Raw genomic sequence first — 21,024 nt, 5'->3', positions numbered from 1 at the left:
TACAATAAATTTCATAAAACTCTCATCAATTATATATCGTGTACAAAACACGTTTAAAAACGCAAAGATAAACACCAGCTGCTATAAGAAAAGACAAAAAAGTAAAGCAAATGTAACAATTTAAGTTTCGTGGCAGTATGATGTGTGACTCGTTGCTCAGTAGAAGTGCAATCGGCATTTAAATTAGGACAATCATTGATATTAAGATATTGGTGAGAACTAGTCAATGGGTTGTACGATATGTTCAGTTGGCTGCTAGTCCCTCTTAAGAGTAAGCATGTACATAAAAGCAAAGCAAAGATGTGTGAACGCCTTGGTGGCCGTTGACTCTAACAGATACCTAAGGAGTTAGTGAACACGAAGCCAACAACAGGAGCGAGCGGAGTTGGAATTCTCACAAAGGGCGCAGTCTCGGTGCCGCCCGTCGTCGTAATGGCGACGAATCAAAAACCACTGCCGGAGCCGAAGGACAAACAAGCTGTAGCGGATAAGTCTGGGTCTTCCAATCCATCAGCCGTCATGGCCACGACGGTGGCGACAGCTCAGGTAGCAGTCCACACGGTCTCGGCATCAACGACTGCCCCTCAACTAGCGGAGGTGTGTGCGGTGCAGGGAGGACAGGCGCAGCGACGGCTAACATCTCGCTCTCCAAGCTCTTCCCCCAACTCCACGCCACCCTCTTGTTCGCCCAGAACCTCTTCAACATTTGCCAACAATAACAATCCCAATAACAATCATCGAACGAACGAGCTGACAAGCGCTTCATCATCATCATCTTTCTCTTCATCGTCTTCTTCATCGTCTTCTTCTTCCTCCTCTTCTAATTCTTCTACTTGCTCCACATCTTCTTGTTGTGACACGATTTTGGGCGCCGGTGACGGTCATCGTCACGAAACCCCACCACCCCTATCGCAATCACTGTCACACTCACAAACACAGCTACATCCACATTCACACTCTCTGATTCAAGTCCAGGCCCAAATCCCAATCCAGTTCCAATCGCAACCAGCGCCACGTACATCCGCAGCACCACAGCCACAAGCTATTAGTAGCGCCACTAACAATAGCCACCAGGTCTCTTCGAGCACCTCGGCGGCAACTGCTGCTCCTGCTCGACAATTCTCCTCGGTAGATCATCAAATTAGAGTGCTCACTCCGTCTGAAATAATGCGCACCCTTCCCTCCCTCTGCCAGGAGCACTACGACCCGCCACCCACTGCAATTATTCACACTGTACCTGTACAGTCCCCGGTTATGGTGAGCCACCTTCACTGTGCCTCTTGTGTCTTGCCGTTCAATATTATTACGTCTTTATTATTATTATTGTACTGATGACGATGATGATTATTATTATTATTATTTAATTGCCTTCTTTATCAACTTTTTCTTTAATTTTTATTGTAATTTGCATTTTATTTAAATTTATTAATTATAGAATAAATTTTTTGTACATTTTGAAACAAAACTTAAATAATTTTTTATTTTTATTTTCAAAAAGTTAAAGCGCTCTACTGTGTTAATTAATTTTTTAAAAATATTTTTAATAAAGCGACGAAATAAATACAATTTTTTTTAAATTTGTTTATTGATTTACACGAATGAAGAATTCAGATTTTCAATTAGTTACATTTTCAAACCAAACGAGCACTTCAACTCGTTGACATTTACGTTAAAAGACAAAATAATATATATCGTAGAGTCTGCATGATCATTATTATATAATTTTCATTATAATAATGTAGAAATTCTTGTTACAATTTAGTAGCAAGCAACTAAATTTAAAGTTAAATATTTTATTTTCGTGATTAAATCCAGTTTTGTAATTCAAATGATGTTATTCTATGTGTATTAAAAATGTTATATGTATTTAGTATATTGATTTGCTTCAACAATGATTTATTAGTAATATTTTAAAGAAGCATTTATGTATTATAAATTAATATTCATATGTGATAAAGAACATTTAATTGGAATGATTAGCCTACCCAGATGTTTAAACTATAATGATAAATTTGTTGTGCCTGATTTTCTTCCCGCAGCTTCTTCCTCTCAATCTTTATTTCCTTTGCTCTTGTGGCTGTTAGTTCATTTGAAATATTTTATTCGTTACTATTCTAATTTAATATTTTACATTTATCATTTGTACCATGGCATGTCAAAAGTCTCAAAATATGATTTATATCAACTACCCCAGTTACATTCATTTATCCCAAAAATTATTTATCGATCTTCATTCCTTTCCTAAAATTTGGTCAATAAGTTTCCTACATCAGTTTAATATATCATAATATTTTTAATTGGTGGATATGGTTATTCTAATATTCATTGTAGTCTTTTTATTGGTAGCGAACATTTCATTGCTTCTTATTTTATAATACAAGTTTGAGCGATGCCTGCTTTTCTCTCTATGTATGTATGTCGCGTGCATATAAGAAAGAGAGAAAGAGAGAGAGAGCGTAGTATATTTTTTAAAGTATATATAAAAAATTTAATATTTTATTCTAATATATATATTTATATAACAGATATTTATTAAGCAAACATAAATCTAGGTATTCTATGTATTTATATAAAAAATATATTTATAAATACTGTTTTAATAATTAATTTAACGTGAATAAATGTAATAACAACACTAATTTATTTTATATCTTAAAAGTAGTTAATTGGTATTACTTTTCAATCAGTTGCATGAACGGTTGATTTTAAAGCTTTTGTAAATAATAAACATTTTTTACAAAAAGATTGTATTTCTATTTTTTTGGATGGTGGCTGATCATTACTCATACTATAATGCACTTACTAACCTTTGGTTTTATTTAGAAATTGGTAAACTATTGCCTTTTATAATCGCTGCTATTGAACATGTACTTGGCTGATCTTTAACAAAAGTCTAACGTTATTAGCGCGTTTTCCAAATGAACATTGCATCTTTTTAAATAAATTTTATTTTAATATATTAATATTTATATGACAAAATAACATTTGGAATCGTTTCATTGTAAAGATGCAGTGTTTTATGAAATCTAAGCAAAAATACAGTATAGCGAATATATTTTGACAGGAACAAGATAAGCTTGCTAATCGAGATCGCTCTAATAGAGAAGCAGAGCAGGAACGTCAATGGAAACAGCTACAAGCTATGCGACAGCAACAAGCGCAGATGCAGCAACAAGTTATTCACGATCAGCGGGCACATGGTGAGTTTTCCTAGTAATTGACATCCACAATTTGTTTTATGAAAATGTGCGATTTCTAATTTATGTACCGTTTACAGCTATTGCAAGAGTTCATCGACAGCTTACCGAAGATGGTACTTCTACATTAAATACTGAAAACACAAGTACTATGACTGCGCAATTAGTTTCTGCTTCACAGGTATTTTTTGTACATCAGTTATAGCGATGATTATAAGTTATAGATAAATTACAAAATTTATTAGAACATTATTTAAAAAATGAATAGTTATTTATAATTTTTTATAAATTATATATTAATGAATTATATAAATAAATGATATGAAAAAGTAATTGTTGCAAGCTATAATAGATACATGAAACACTATTTTAAATTAATGGATTTTAAGCATATTTAGCATTTCTTGAATACCATGTATATAATAAAAATATTATTAATGCGGTTTGAAAAAAATATAGTGTACCGAGAATTCTTTGTGAGAATTGTGGAAATTGTCTTATTAGTTATGTCTAAACATTCAACGCATTCAAATTTTAATTCAAAAGGATAGACCATATCATGTATTAAAACTTTGAATGAAGAAAAGAAACATGAAGAAAAAAGAACATGAAGAAAATAGGTTGAGACAAAAAAATGGAGAATGTATTATGAGTTGGTTTTTTCATTTATAGGATGGTAATCCTCTGGGACAAATGGGTTCCGGGTCACAGTCGCAGCCAGCAGCGCGTGGGCAATTCGCCGCCCCGGCTTTGAAAGTGAACCGAGGAGTTGCACCCCCAAATCCTCATCCAGGTATGCCCGGCCGGCTAGTTGGCAAGCAGCAACAGCAGCAATCGACGGCAGCGCAGGTCGGCCGGTCGCTGCCCGTTGTTGCGAGGTCTGGGTTGTCCAACAATTTCGGCCAGCAGCAGCCGCCGTCCCCCTTTTCCCCTCAAGCGCCTCAATCCCCTCATGATTTTCCGCAGTCCCCGGCCCCGCAGCCACAGCCCGAGCACTTTCAACGCTTCGAGAGTGTCGAGGGCTTCGGCCAGGCGTCCCAGAATCAATCCAGGTCCACTCCATCCTACTCCACATCACCGCGCAACGACGGTTTTCCGCAGCCTCCGGGCACCCCTCGACCCATTTTTAGTGCACCGACAGGCAGGCCGACGAGTCATGTTTATGCACCTTCACGCACGCCCGATTCTTATGCCTCGCCGCAGCAACAGCAACCTCAGCAGCCGCCTTCACCGGCGACCCCGAGCCCCGTAGCAAGCTATTTATCACCGAGAGCCGATCAACGCACCGATACGCAATCTACAGAGCTTTTTGCACAACAACCCGAAGTCAATAGGCAGTTGAGAGATCTGCTTCAGAGGCAACAACAGTTTAGTAAAGAGGTGAAACCATTGAATCAAGCGTGGAATCAAGGTATTACCAATTTTATTTATATATTTTTCATCTAAAATTTCCTACCCAACTTGAAATTATTTTATCTGATTACTCTAATGTAGTAATTATTCCTTATTTTACAAATGTTTTTTTTGTTAGATGGTCAAGCTGCAACCGAAGCACCTCAGCAATTTGAGGCTAGTCTTATACAGCAGCATCCGCAGCAGCCGTCTAGTAGTCCAGGTGAAGGTACTTTTAGACAGCCACTTCCTCCTGGTGCAGCAAGACCACGTATGCCTATACAGTCTAATATTTTAATACGAAATCCCATTGGTGAGTTTAATGTTTCAGGAGTTTTTCTTATAAAAGTTATTACTCTTTATTTAAATGTAATTCTTACGATTGTCATAACTAGGATTGACTCCACGACATCCAGCAGTAACAAATATCGATGCTGCTAGATTACAAGGACTAGATCCAAGAAATAGAATGCTTTTACAAAGACCTTCAGTGCCTTCTAATGTTGCTCAACAATTTCAAAATAATCAAATTATACAACGTATAGCTGGACCTAGAACTCAATTACAGGAACATTACGAAGTTCTGCAGCAACGATTTGCTGGTATGCAAAGTAAATTATTTATATATATTATTAAGTCAATTATAAGGAAATATGTATTTTACTGTAACATTTTGTAGATTCGAATCAAGGACAAAATTTGGGACAACGTATTGTTCGAACGTCTCAAAGTACGGTAAATCAAGGAATTCGTATGATAAATACAGCAGGTATGGTTAGACCGCAAATTTTACCCACAGTTAGTGAAGCTACTGTAACAATGTCAGAGACTTCAGAAATACCAGACAATGTAACAGCTGAATTAGAAAAGCTTGAACAAGAAGGAGCACCTATGGTAGAGGTTGAAAATGTGAGTGCAATATTAGGAGATTTAGCTGATGATGACGATGAACTATTAGGTGAGTAAACTTTTAATTTATTAGTTGAATCCGCGCGAGAATTTGACCAACTTTTCTTTATTCTGCTTCATAGCTGAAATGGGCGCTGACTTTAATATTCTCGAGTATGCCGATCCTGAATTAGATCAATTAACCGGAGGTGAGAAAACCAATATATTGGATTTGGATCTGGAACAAGACGAAGTTGAAACAAAAGAAGAAAAACAAAAGAAAGATGTTAAAGAAGAAGAGCACAAATCAAAAAGTATTATTGGTCCAAGTGTTACTGACAGTTCTGAAGTAAATGGTACTACAATGCAAACATCAACTAATACATCTAACGTCTTGACACAAGCTCAAACTTTGGCGCCGATATCACAAGCTGCACAAACGGCCCAGCCACAAGCTACTATACTACCTCAAGCACATCCTCAGGCTGTCGTTGTTCAACAGCAGATGCATCAGCATGTACAACAAGCTGCTGCAATGGGACGGCCGATATTGCCTGGAACAAGACTACTATCTCCAGATGGTGCTGTCGGAGTTGTTACATCGACTAATTCCGTAACTGTTAGTTATCCTTCTACGTTTCCCGCTCATCCACAGCGAATCCCACAACAGCATATGCAAGGTTATATATTTTCAATTTTATTCGTTTTTTCTTAGAATTATTTTCAAACTTAAAAATATTTAATTTTTTGTAAAAAAATTATTTTATACAGTTCAACAACATCAGCGTATGGGAATGAGAGTAACAAGCATTCAAAATGTTGCTGGAAGGGTGGTATCAGTTGGACATATGATTGGCCCAAGAATGCCATTGGCGCCACCTCCACCACCTCCTCCTTATCCAGGACCTCCGCCACCTTATCCAGGACCAATACAGGTGCGCTCTTCATTATTCAATGTGTCTCATGTGAAGGTTTTGGATTGCTTAATAAGTTCAGTATTAATCATAACTGAATTAACAATATTTTTATTAATTAATTTAGATTTATTTATAATAAGCACACCTAATGCTTATAACAATATTGTGCTCTTTTAATAATTTGTTCGTGTATTTTTAAGTAATATTCTATCAATTATAAATCGGTGATGGTTTTAATAGATCATTAGATAGGTATATAAACGTAATGTAGATAAATATGTTCAAAACGTCATCAATTAAATGGCATGTATGAGTAGAAGATTTTAAATAAAAGGCAAATTACTAGAGAAAAGAAATGAGTAAAAATAAAAGAAAAGAAGAAAAGGCAAGTAAAATTGGGATTTTATATTATTAAGTGTATACAAGTGAATTGTACATAATAAAAGCTAGTATTGGATGGTAAAATGGTGTTTTGGCCTGGGTGTATGCAATGCGTTGGTGTTGGTGCATGTCTAGATGGGGCTATGCCCAGGTGATCGGGGTTTGCCGCGGCCCCCCATGCACATGAGACATTCCGTATCCGTGGCTGGTCCACCGATGACCCCTATGGTTCATACTGGTGCTCCATCAGTGACTCCCCATCCTCACCGAAGGCCCTTGCTTCTGCAGGTGAGCAAATTCTGGGGCATTCACAACATTTATAGGAAACATTTACTTATCATTTCATTATATGAATGTTTTGTCCTTTCAACACATTGAAAAATATTAGTGATTGATAGTTTCTTTTCTTTAATTTATTTCTGCATTATGTATTTATGAACTATTATAAACCAGACAGATAGAATATTCTTTGCTTCATATTAATAAATAATTAATAAATTTTATTGGCGAGTAACCGGGTTATATTTATTTTTTGTTGAAAAATAGTAACATGCAATCACATGAAACAACATTTCATAGGATATATTAATATCATATTTATAAATAAGTTAGTTGACTACTATAGGATTTTTTAAAATACTGCATGTTTTGTATTTTGTTCAAATGCATTCCTTTACGTGTGATTAACAAAATATTACAGATGTCAAAATACATTAATTGAAATGTATTATGGCTTTTCGAATCATGTTTCTAACATTTTTATTTCATCTTTTTATTTATTTCTTTACAAACCTCCCGCTTGTTAAGAAATTAGACCTTAACGGTCAGCAGTCATGTTCACAGGAACAGCCATTGCTTCTGGAGGAGCTTCTGGAACAAGAGAAACGTGAACAGGAGAAACAACAGCAGCAGCAACAGGCAGATACAACAACTCCAAGTAATACATTGCTCAGTGATATCGAGTTTGAACGTTTGCGCGCCGATGTTTTGGGTTCAGCTCCTCTTTCGTCGCCTCCTCAAGGAATTACTAATGTCGCTACTGGAGTGAATACAATTAGACCATCATGCACAACCAGACCGTCTGTTTCAGCGACTCAGAATTGGCAACAGCCTATTACCGATCCTGGTAAAGTCGTTGTTCAAACTCAAAGGCAACCCATTACGACTCAAACTACTACAGAACGTTGGTTTTATTTACCTATTTTCATATTTTCGTGTACACAGATACATTATTAGCTTTACAATCTATGTTGTGAAATAATAACAAAACAGACAAAATTATTAAATAAAAAGTACTTGTCATTCTTTATTTTTCTTGCAAAGAAATTAACTGTTTTGGATTATAAAAAGTTTTAAAATACTATTTTTGACAAATAATCACGTTATTTACTTTAATATAATAAACTTATTACTTTTATGCATACTGTATAGCCAATTATGTATTATATAATATTTATCTCAAAAGTTTCCTTAAAAGTAAAATTTCCCATATATTTATAGCAAGAATTACAACATTTAATATACCTCAACTTCCGGCGCCACCTGTACCACCAGATAATGTTGTTACCGAACAAGAGCGCCACGTACAACTTCAATATGAACAATGGTTAAATCATCAACATCAGATATTAACACAACAATTGAAGTATTACGAAACAGAGGTTCAAAAACTTCGGAAGGTTAGAAAAGTGAGTCATGGTTTTTGTGTGCGCTTGGCAATAGTGTCTTGATTAGTAAATGTTTTTATTTCATTTTTATTTAGCTTCTTTTTAATGATAATAACATATAATATAAGTTTCTTATTTATAAATTAATTTTATTCAACAGTCTCTTAACAGCAAGCAAAGACAATGTCGAAAATCTGGCAATGAATTGCCTGAAAATGATGCTGCTGAACTTCAAAGAATTTCAAGCGAGCAAGCAATATTCCAGAAACATTTAGATACCAGTCGTAAACAAAGTCGACAACATGGTATGCTCATACAGGAGTATCGTAACAAGCAACAGCAACAACAGCAGCAACAACAGCAGAAACAAGCGCATGCACAACAGCAACCGCCATCACAATTAAACGAACCGTGCTCACCTCTTATGTCACCTTCGCAGCACTCTTCACCGATGCATAGCCCAGCTGCGCTTATGTCCCAGAGTCCAGGCCCAGGTATGCCCCAACATTCACCCGTGGCTTCGATAGTACAGCATAGCCCGGGTACAATGTCACCCCATAGCAACATGCAACCCTCTCCAAGGATCGGTACACCACACTCGCAATCCGAGGAGAGTCCCTTTTCACCGGGACTTTGCGGGCCAACTGTTCAGAGAATGGCTTCACCTCAGCATCGAGCCGTTGCTAGCACCAGGTTAGCAACCAGCCCTGGTTCCTTTGTACCTGATCAGCAGCAGGTACGAATGGCTCAACAGATGCATGTTCTTCCTCAACGATTTGTTCGACCAACGGCTATGGCTGACGTTGTGCAGCGACCGAGAATGCAGATTCAGGGAGGAATGATGTATGGACAACGCTCACCCCTTGGCAGTCCCCAACCAAATCAGCAGCCCATGATGACACAACAACAGCATCAGCAGATGCTTCAACGTCAGCAGATGATCCAACAGCAGCACGAAGTCAGCGTTATATCACAAGAAAATCAAAATATAGTTAATCAACGTAACCTACAAATAGTTCAGAGACAACAATCATTGCAACAACAGCAACAACAGCAGCAGCAACAGCAACAGCAACAACAAATTATACAGAAACCACCCACATCTCCGATGGTATCACAACCGGCATCTTCACCAAGTCCGCAACTTCATCAACAAATGCAACAAAATTATAACCAACCACCAAGCTCTCCTCATCCTCGTAGTCCGATGGTTCAACAAACGATGGGTTCACCAATGCTGCAACAGCAGCTTAGCCAATCATCGCAACCATCCAGTCCAATGAACACAAGAGTACAGAGTCATCCGCCGAATTCTCCGATGGTAGCTCAGTATCAACCACCCAGCCCAATGTCGCGAAATCATCCGTCGACTTCACCAATGTTGCATCAGATGACCGGTGCTCATCATCCGCCGACTTGTCAAACACCGAATTCACCTATGCCACGGAGCCCAATGGTAGGCGGTTCGCCAATGCAGATGCAACGTAGGCAATCGACTGGGAATAGTCCAGCAATGCCTGATCGGCCGCAAAGCGTTGAGAATCCAGGCACACCGAGAACTCCTCATACTCCACACACACCGCATTCTACCTTTAATTCGCAGAATTCGAGTAATCACCCAATAAACGATCAGCAGCACCTCCAAAATACACAAAATTTGCAGCTATTGCAGGGTCAACAAGAGTCAAATTTAACGATTGATCAAAACAATAGAGGCGGCGGAAATTCGCATAATCCTAATAATCCAATACCCTTACCCATTTTATTTGGTAGATATGGATTTTTCAAGTTAGGGCTTAGAGGAGGTTCACCAATGTGGTCTTCTAAGCCAGAATCAAGTAAAGGAAAAACAGCAGAAGGGCAATTAAGTAGTTCCGAAGATAAACCTAATACTTCATCCGCTGTACATAGAAAAACGGGCATTTCGCAATCAAAAATAAATTCATTAGTATGTGCGGATTACAATGATTTTGACGATGATTCTCATACACCTCCGCAAACCCCGCCTACTACTGTAGAGCCGAAGGCCGCATCATCTTCGATAACAAATAATACAGCAATAACTCTAGGAAGTCCTAGTGACAAAGTAGAGTCGCTTCCTGATACTACTGATTACGACGATGATAAGACAATCATAAATACAGAAGTTACTTTAAGCTCAACTGCTCAAAAAGATAATGATGACATTCCAGTCATTGAGCAATTTGGCGACCCTGAGCTTGATGTTATATCTGGAAGTTTAGAAAGTGAAATGCAGGAAGAATATGTGCTTTTCGAATCTGATATGGTACTATCTGTTGATAGCAATGATTCTTTAAGTAATGCTTTAGTTAATGATAATAATGAAGGTCATGATTTAGTTCATATTTTGGAAATTGAACATCCAGAACCTCCTAACGAAGATACATCTTTTGACGAGGAGCTTTTATCTGGGCAAACTAATAGGAACAAAAAGGATTTACATCTTGATATTATAAGAGCCATGCCTGTTGGAAAACGATTGATTGCTGTAACAGATACTCCAGAATCGCCAGATCAAGAAGATCTTAATGTCGATCCATCTCCGAGTCTTTATATGGATCATTCTCCAGAACAAGATCTTTTAGTATCACTTACTGAATCGGATATTGTAATTATTGATCCTACTTCCAAATCACCTGATAATACAACCAAAATATGCTGCGATGAAGGAAGCTTAGAAACTAATTCAATAGAAACAATCAAACTTAAAAATGAACCAATAATCCCAACTATCGATTCTGCCATTGTTACAAAATCCTTAACCCCAATCACTGTAGAAATTAAATCAGTTGAAGAATCGAAAGAAAAAAAATCGTACACATCTTATGCTTTTCAAGAAAAATTTAGTCAAATTACTCCAGAAAGCTTACATCAAAAGAATATTATACATGGTATGACAAAATCAATTTCCACTTATTCTAGTATTTGTGCAAAAGCAACTTCATCTTGTGATACTCTTGCTGTTAAACCTCATATAAAATCTACACTAGCAATGCCTACTACTAATATAATGAAAGAATTATTAACTTCTACAACATTGGAAAGTCAAAAACAAATTAGTACACCCTTACCTATTTCTAGTATTGTATCAGATGCTAAACTTATTACTAAGCTCAGTCAAAGTGCTTCAAAAAGTATTTGTTCTAGTACTATTCACATTGGAAAAATTGTATCAAAAACTGAAGATATTGTAACAAAACACAATTCTACAACTATGCTTCAGACAGCTGCTTGTCAATCTGTATTGAGCTTACCTGAAAAAACAGCTACTGTTCTGGTATCGACAATAGGTTGTCAACCTTCTATAAGCTTAGCTGAAAAAGTATCTAGTATAAGTTCTACATTACCAACTCAAATTTTACAATCAAAAACTTCTACCGTCCCAAAATCTGTGGAAAAAGTAAAAAGCAATGCCACACAAAAGTATACTACTCAATCTACTTCAACTACACTTACATCACCGAAAATCGTTACTTTAGAGTTACCAAAACAAGAGGTTTTAATTTCAAAATCGATGGATAAATATGACAATATAGTTATTGGCAAGGAAGCAAGAAAAAAGGAAGAGTCAATTTCAGAGATAACAAAAGAGGAAAGAGTAGATAAACTTATAGATACTAGTTCTAATACGGCAACCTTAGAGAATATTCTTGTAGTAGATAATAAAAAGACAGATATTCTAAATACTACTGATGAGTTAGAAAGTATGTTGGAAGCAATTCATAATCCTGATGATGAAAATGTAATTAATGGTGATAAAATTTTAACTAAAGATAAAACTGATGTACGTACTTTAAAAAGAATGTCACCTGTCACGGATGATCTTTCATTAGTAAATATTCTAGAAAACGACGTTGAAACCATAACTCAAAATGATATTAAAGATATTTCTAATGATAATTTACATGTTCGGAAAGTAAGTAAATCTGAGAAAGTTGAAGAACAACTTGTAGAAGAATACAAATCAAAAAATTTGGTTCATTTAGCAAGTGACAAAACTTCGTTACAATCATTAATGGATACAGAAAATGAGAGTAATAAATTTTTCGCACAATCAAGACTGTCCGAGCAAAAAGCAATGATGGAAGAATCATCGGACGATATTCTTGATATGTTACAAAATATTATATCATCTAAACCCGAAATGCAGGATGACAAGTCACAAAAATCGAGTTTAATGTATCAACTGGAAGCTCCATTAGAAGCCCTACCTTTGAATATTTTACAGGATTCACTAGCCGATCTCGAGCAAGAACCGACAGCAAGTGATGCAAGTGCGATAATGATAGAGGGGAAATCGGTATCTGACACTAAAGCCGGTGCGACAAGCGTCCAGCAGTCATCTGTTACAAATAAAAAGAGCTTAGCTCTACAAACAACTCAAACATTAACCGTGAACACGGTTACCCAATTACAAAGTACAACGTCTGTGCCCCATTTATCACCACTTTCACAGCCTACGGAAATCAAATCGAATACAGAAAACGTGAGCGACCAGCTACGTACTCTACTTTCCTCTCTGCATTCCAATCCGACTCCGAGTTACTCTAGCGGTGTGCAAGGAGGCCACGGCTGTGGTTCTGGTTCCAGTACTTCAACGACAGCTGGTCTCATCTCTCTTAATAACAGCTTAGCCTCCTCGGGCAGTTACAGATTGCAGACTAGCGCTAAGCCCGAGACCGGGCATAAGGAGAGCAGCCTGAGTAGTAAAGGTCGCTCCTCGAGTGCTGTCTCCATAACTTCTAATGCGATGCTCAACGCAATGCTCTCGAGCACGAGTTCGCTTAAGTCCTCAGTAGCTGGCGGACTGCGCGCCAACACGATACTTACCTCGAGTAGCAATCTTCTTAATTCGGTTGTCTCACAGTCTTCCGTACAACGATCGTCTGCCCCGAGTGTGCAGGCAGTACTGCAAGTGAGCACAAGTTCCCCCACCACAGTCTCCCGCGTTCTAGTGAACGTGACAGCTGGTCAGCAACCATTGGGTCCGAGTCCTGCGATTGCCCAATCCGCTGGTAGAGCACTCGTTCAACCGATAGCTGCGAGCATCGCCAACACTATTAACGTCACCACGAGTATACTACAATCAACACTATCGCAAGCACCTACACTTCTTCATACACAGCTCACGACTGGCCCTTCTCAGTACAAATCCGCTGGAAACTTGCCTATAGATACTAAGTGCTCGGATGCAGATTCGCCAGGTAAATAACACGTGCGCAAGCTATATAAATTTTTTTACTTTATACCGTATTATGCACGCGATCTTAATATCAACTAGTTAAAGATCAATTTTTACTATTAATTTATTCTTAAAATAAATACTCTACATGGATTATTATAAACTCAATAATAATTAATAATTTAAAAATCTTTATACTAAAACTACAATTTAAAACAATAGTTTATATACCTATTGTATAAAATATATTATTCTATAAACAAATTAATCAATTATTTAATGATTTATTAATATTGCATTCATTTATATTTTTAGTAGCGGCAAATAAAGCCTTACTTGTGAAAAAAGATACGGAAGCATCATTGCTGAAAGGTTTATCGACTGAAAAAGTGTCAGCAACGAGAGTTGATCTAGAAATAAGCAAAATTGGTGGTTCATCACACAGAATGGAAGATTCTCAAAACGTTCTGTTAAAACAACTACTACAAAATACAGCCTGTGCAACTACCTCTGGGTCAAGCAGCTCGACTCAAACCGCAAGCTTCCCTAACGTACCGTCGTTGGAAGATCAATTAGCGAGGCCCGTACCTCCGACGCCATCATCTTTAATACCACCGTTACTGGATGAGATTCCAATACCGAAGTCCACAAATACGAAGCAGATTCTTAGTCGAGAAACTTCCTTTTTGTCTCACGTTGTCAAATCACAAAACTCGCCTAATGTAGAGGAGCCTACAAAATTGACTCCAGCGATCACCTCACCTTTACTCACAACTTTAACCAAACCAACAGCCGAGACTTCCGAGAAACAACAAGCGAAACTAGTCCCAATAACGTCTCAAAACTTCCAACAATCCAATATTTCAACAACTCAGAAGCAAATTGGCTTAGCTACAATTCCACTTATATCGAGTGATAAATCGATAACTCATCAAGAAGCAGCTAGCCTACAGATTCAAGTGAAAACAAGCATTGATGCAACGATGAGTAACGTCGCCCAAGTACAACAACATCAGCAACATCAGCAATCGCAGCAACAACAGCAGCGAATATCTACGTCAACCTCTGGCACGCGTATACAAATGGAACAATCACAGCAGCAACAATTGTCATCACCATCGTTGTTACCGCTGCCACTGTCGTCGCAGTCGCAGCAACAGACTCAAGAAGTAGCGATTGGGTCAAAAATATCTAACGTCGGCGAGATTCAAGATGTTACATCGAGCCTTAGCACGCAACAGAGTAACATCACCGCAATGCCAGCTTCCAATCCCAAGTCTATATCTCCTACGATTCAAAGATCGCCGAGTGCATTAGGGAATGTCATTGCCTCGACAGTCAGCGAATCAACCAAGACATCTCAACAGATTAATACAATACAACCTCCAGTGCCTCAAACGGCCTCAATGGCTCAGACATTGAGTCGTCAAGCTCAGCTGCCACAGGGTACAACTGCGCAACACACTGTGCCTTTAACTGAAGTTAAGAAAGAAATACTTGATGACGTCCTCTCCAGCGGTACTTCCGTACAGCTAACTGATACCAAAGACTTTTTATCTGCCAAAGAAGAACTCATCGATGGCCCAATCGACGATAAATCTGGTATTTATATTATGGTTACAACTTTTGTTTCAGTAAAATCTATTATTGTGAACGATTAAAAATGATTAAAAATAATTCAAACGTTTAAGAATTAAAGCTCATAAATACTTTTTACCAAAATATTTCAAGTTACTTTCAGAAAATTGTATCAATTTAATGTAATTTAATTAACTATTTAATGTATATTTAACTACTGTTTTCCATGCATTAACTAAAGTATATAAATATTTATTTAAATAGATCTCAAAAAGTTAAAAAGGCGCCAATATCAGCAAAAACGGAGGCAAAGTCAAGGAAAAGATGCCTCTATGGCTCCTCAAAAGAAAAGGTCAAGAAAGGTGTCTCGCTTGGATGAGGACTACGATACATATATTGACAATCTCATGATACAATTACGACAACTTCAACCAATGGCAGTTTTAGAACCTCTTTTAGGTAAAAACTATGGCGTGTGTCCCATTTTCGGTTCAGGGGATTTATCAAAATTTGGTGGTCCAGTGGAATATAACACAAGAACTGGCGATCTTATTGGTGCATATGGAAATGCCCGACTTATGGGAATCTCTGATCATTATAATACCCAACCATTTGGTGAATTGGAACCCTTACCACCACTTCCACCCGTTTCTACACAAAGAAGCTTCTACGACCAAGAATTTCCTCCACTTAAATTAGATGATTGTAAGTACAAACATCATAAATTTTTATTATTTATACAACTTGTAATGTTTATATTAGTAATTTTTTATTTATTAGCTGATGATAGAAAAGAAAACTCTCTGATGGGGCGTGATATCGATACGCCCGATACTATAGTGAGTTCTTCTTCTCCCGAATGTGTCATTCCCGAATATATGCATCGATTCCCTGGGTTAAAATTAATTGAAGAAGAATCCGATGAAGAAGCCGATTGGTTAAGACGAATATCACCTGTTATTCCGATAGTTTCACCAGTTCCCATTCGTTTGAAACCGGGACATCTTAAGGATGTAGCAAAACAAGATAAGGAGAACGTAGGAGTACCGAGGTAATTATTAAATAATAAAATTAGAAAATTAGAATCCAAGTTTTATATTTTTTATTTATAAATATTTTAAATTATTAGACTTAGTAAATCGTCACCAACAACTTTATCGGAAAACGGAAATGTTACGGTAACATTAACCCTTAATAGTCAAGCAGCGGATGATATTATGGGAGTTCTTAAAGATTTAGCGAATATTCTAAATATTGCTCCTCCGACTGGTTATCAGATTATCGAACGCACGACCACACCTCCAAGCCAGAAATTAGGACTCTATAGAATTAAAGGAAAAGATGGGAAAGAAGGAGGTAATATACTTATTGAAATTACTGAAATGCAATTTTTTGTACTTATATAATACAAATTAAATGCTTTATTTATAGCACCAATTGATATTCAAAGTATTTTAAATGGAGCAGCTAAATTTTGTCGTCATTGTGATGTTGTAATACTTAACAGTTTAATACGAAAAAAAGTCTCCGACTTGCCATTTCTCAGTAAAGAGGAAGCAGAACCTGGTGATGAACTTTGCTTTTGCTCAGTAACGTGTTATATGCAATTTGCATTAATGCATAGAACTCCAAGTAATACTCATGACAAAGTAAGTTTTTTTTCTCATGCATCATGAAATATTTTTATCCAATTTATATTAATATTCAAAAAATATTTTGCTTTATATAGGCTGCTGCAATTGTTGATCATCTGTGCCAGAAGTCAGAAACTAAATTTTTAGAAGAAGATTTAAAGAAAATACAGGAAAAAAAATTTTCTCTTAAACAATCAATCGGGCAAATTGAACCAATGGATGTTGATTCTATAGAAATGGATCTTGAATGTAGAATAAAAACTGAAAAGGATGAACTTGAATCACAACATAGTAAAGATAGCTTTTCTGATGAAAAAAGACCAAAGAAACATCCAGCTTCTGAGGAGCCATTGAACGATTGTATGGAACCACAACCTCCACCTAAGGTTTGGAGAGGTCTAAGATATAAAACTTGGATAAACGGTGCAATACAACCTACTACGAAATACAAAAAACCAACTGATCGTGAAATTACAGAGGTAATTTCATTGTTACATAAAAAATAATTCAACTAAATATTTTTTAAAATAAAACATTTTTTCAGATGCTTTTTCGATTAGGAGTTACCGTTTCGTTTCCATTAAGTACAGATGATACTCGTCGTTGCATGTTTTGCCAAAATGTTGGAGACGGTGCCGGCGACGGCACAGCTAGACTCCTTAATTTCGATGTAGATAAATGGGTTCACCTTAATTGTGCATTGTGGTCTGAAGAAGTATACGAAACAGTTAACGGAGCATTAATGAATCTAGATATAGCTTTACAATCCGCAAAAGGTACGACCTGCCTTCTTTGCAAACAGCCTGGCGCTACTGTTAAATGCTTCAAAATACGTTGCAACAGCCATTATCATCTTGGATGCGCGGTCAGAGATGGTTGTATCTTTTATAAAAATAAGGTATTTAAAAAAATTGTTTTCTCATATTTTCAATTGCATAACAGAAAATCATCATTGAAGTGTTCTTTTTTTGCAGAGCACATATTGTTCACAGCATATTCCTAAAAATGAAAAGGATAATGAGCTTACGACTCTCTCTGTTTATCGAAGAGTGTACGTGAATCGAGACGAGAATAAACAGGTGGCGGCTGTCATGCATCATTCTGATCACAACAACCTCTTACGTGTAGGAAGCTTGATATTCCTAAGCGTTGGGCAGCTTTTGCCACACCAACTAACGAATTTCCACACGACCAACCATATCTATCCGGTTGGCTATAAGATCGTTCGCTTCTACTGGAGCATGAGACGGCCAAACAAACGTTGCCGCTACGTTTGTTCCATCCATGACGTATCAGGACGGCCTGAATTTCGAGTGCTCGTACAGGAACCTTCTCAAGAGGACGTAGAGTTACGCGACGCGTCACCGCGTGCCGTTTGGAATCGCATTCTCGAGCCGCTCGCAGAACTCCGTCGGAGCACCAATAGCGTTCAATTGTTCCCGCGTTACGTTACCGGTGAGGATCTTTTCGGCCTGACAGAGCCTGCGGTTGTGCGCGTTCTAGAAAGCTTGCCCGGTATCGAAACTCTGACCGATTACAGATTTAAGTACGGGAGAAATCCTTTACTTGAGCTACCGCTTGCCATAAATCCTAGTGGTTGCGCAAGAACGGAAGCGCGACTAAAGAACCAACTGCCATGGAAGAGACCACATACACAGCGGACTGCCTCCTCGGCACGGGCCTCCTATGCACCCGCTTCAAATAGTTCGGGAGAGGTTGCATGCCCGTATTCTAAGCAGTTCGTTCACTCAAAGAGCTCTCAATATAAAAAAATGAAGCAAGACTGGCGAAATAACGTTTATTTGGCCAGATCGAAAATACAGGGTCTGGGTCTTTATGCAGCCCGCGATCTAGAGAAACATACTATGGTCATTGAATATATTGGGGAAATCATTCGTACTGAATTGGCCGAGACGAGAGAAAAGCAATATGAAGCTAGGGTTCGTATCCACGACTATTTTTATTCTGCATTTCACTAAGTGTCTATAATTTTTTTTATTATTGTGCAACATTATTTGTCAATTTCAGAATCGAGGAATTTATATGTTTCGTCTAGATGAGGATCGTGTAGTTGATGCGACATTATGCGGAGGGCTTGCTCGTTACATCAATCACTCCTGCAATCCAAACTGTGTTGCTGAAATTGTCGAAGTTGAACGTGATCTCAGAATAATTATCTTTGCGAAGCGAAGAATCTCACGTGGTGAAGAGGTACATCGTTGTATAATTTTATTTTTACGTTAAGTTTTACAGAAAGGAAGAAAAACTTTTAACAAAATTGTTTTTGTTTAAGCTGGCATACGACTACAAATTTGACATTGAAGATGACCAGCACAAGATAGCATGCGCGTGTGGGGCGCCTAACTGCCGCAAGTGGATGAACTAAAAAGTGTGATCCACCGTTGTTATTGTTGCTACGTTATTGGGTAGGTTTTACACGAAGAAATAAAAAAATATATATGTATGTGTATGCATGTATGTATGCATGTATGTCACGTATGCGCGCGCGTGCGCATTCATGCATAAACATGTGTACACACATACACATACACACACACACACACATATATATATACATATATATATATATATATATATATATATATATATATAGGCATTATTTAATTTATAAAGTGCCATTATGGTTCAATTAAACAATTTTATAGTGAAGTTGGTGCTACGCCATCACGACATTCCTCCAAAGTTGTACAATATTAGTTTTACTTTATATCAAAATCAAGAGGTGAATTATCTGTATATTACTATTATGATCTTTGAAGGAAAAATAAATTAAAAACACGATGTAAGCTTATGCGCAAAATAAGTTTACAGTCGTGTATGTGTATACTAGAAAAGTTTGTATCTTTGTATGTTAAATGGAGTCGACCGATGTTGACCCTATTGTAATATAGAAATTTATTAAGTATTATTGCATATACACAGCACCATAAATGTACATAAGTAGAAACATACGTTATTTTGAGCCACCAGATTTATGTAAAATAACAAGTACTCTAATATAACATTGTACACGATTATACGAAAATAAATCGGTAAAAATTTAATAATTACTTGGTTTTTTATTGCTACCTTTCTGTTTCTTACCAGTTACTATAAAACAAGATATATACGAGAGGTTTACAAATAAATATCATAAAAACAAAGTTTTTTTCATCATTTTATCTAGCTTTTACACTAATTATATATACAAATATATAAACTGTACATTTTCTAATTAAATTATATTACAGAAAAAGAAATATACTTTGCAGCTACTTTGAATATTAAAATTTATAAATTTATTTATGGAAAAAGTAAATGATTATTTACATTTTAAATAAGCTATTAAAGCATTAGGAACGAGTTATTTTCATTTAATTATAGTACTATTGTAACTAAATAATCTTAAGCTTAAAATATTTACATATAACAATCGATAGTCAATGTAATTGAATATTATGTAAATCTAACGATATGTATAGAAATCCTTATATGTGTCTATATATATTTATAATCAATAAATGCAATTCTTTGGCATTGATAAATGCTATAATTAGCAATTAAAAATTTCTTATAATCTATGTATTGTTTGTACAAAATTAACAATTATTTTTATATACAATCAAACGCACATAAATATAAGTAACTAATAGCTGTAATACAGTAAATATCCTAAAACTAATAAAATTTCAGTAATCTGATTACATACTGTAAAAATTTTCACTTTTTTTTAACCAATATAACAATTATTTTGTTATTCACTATATGTTATAATCATTATGCATAAAATTTCATGGAATTGTAAGCAAATGAATTTTTTATTAGACAATTTTGTTTTACAGATAATTGCTTAATTTTCATGACTAAATCCAGCACTTTCATACTTCTTTTTTTTTAAATTAATAACTAATTCAAATTATAAAGTACTAAATTCTTACGAATTTATTAATTAAATTACCCATTAATACTAGCATTTTTGTGATTGTACAATCTATACGAAGTAGAATGATGGAGATGCAGTAAACTCCTATGAAGTCAGAAAAACAGCTGGAATGTCGAATACTCAAGACGTTGCCAAGTCAACCCTGTCGCACGTAAGAAATAATTATGTCAAACACATTATTACTAAAGTAATAGCCTTCTATCAAATATTACTTAGTTTTTTTC

General features: G+C 36.4%; 2 protein-coding genes across 2 annotated transcripts in view; one reads left to right on the top strand and one right to left on the bottom strand.

The window, feature by feature from the left end:
- The first annotated feature begins 124 nt into the window (after window positions 1-124).
- On the top strand, window positions 125-19,345 carry LOC105362352 (uncharacterized). Its single transcript, XM_011499782.1, has 23 exons — window positions 125-597; window positions 3,065-3,200; window positions 3,278-3,378; window positions 3,870-4,608; window positions 4,729-4,902; window positions 4,985-5,191; window positions 5,269-5,547; window positions 5,621-6,157; window positions 6,249-6,412; window positions 6,911-7,063; window positions 7,607-7,958; window positions 8,276-8,463; window positions 8,603-13,667; window positions 13,961-15,247; window positions 15,488-15,928; window positions 16,004-16,274; window positions 16,353-16,579; window positions 16,655-16,872; window positions 16,953-17,336; window positions 17,402-17,755; window positions 17,832-18,797; window positions 18,886-19,068; window positions 19,151-19,345. Exons 1-23 carry the CDS (start codon window positions 433-435, stop codon window positions 19,241-19,243), a joined length of 12,684 nt encoding a protein of 4,227 aa, XP_011498084.1. The 5' UTR covers window positions 125-432; the 3' UTR covers window positions 19,244-19,345.
- A 1,456-nt stretch (window positions 19,346-20,801) lies between these two features.
- Efa6 (Exchange factor for Arf 6) overlaps window positions 20,802-21,024 on the bottom strand; it is a 31,885-nt gene continuing 31,662 nt past the window's right edge. Inside the window, exon 14 of the mRNA XM_011499781.1 lies at window positions 20,802-20,942. Coding sequence (XP_011498083.1) covers window positions 20,921-20,942 — 22 coding nt within the window. The 3' untranslated portion in view covers window positions 20,802-20,920. The remainder of the gene's footprint in view (window positions 20,943-21,024) is intronic.

Source organism: Ceratosolen solmsi, unplaced genomic scaffold, assembly GCF_000503995.2.
Source record: "Ceratosolen solmsi marchali unplaced genomic scaffold, CerSol_1.0 scaffold35, whole genome shotgun sequence".
In the NCBI taxonomy this organism is placed as follows: domain Eukaryota; kingdom Metazoa; phylum Arthropoda; class Insecta; order Hymenoptera; family Agaonidae; genus Ceratosolen; species Ceratosolen solmsi.
Note: the sequence above shows the minus strand (reverse complement) of the source record. Positions and strands in the feature narration are given on the sequence as shown.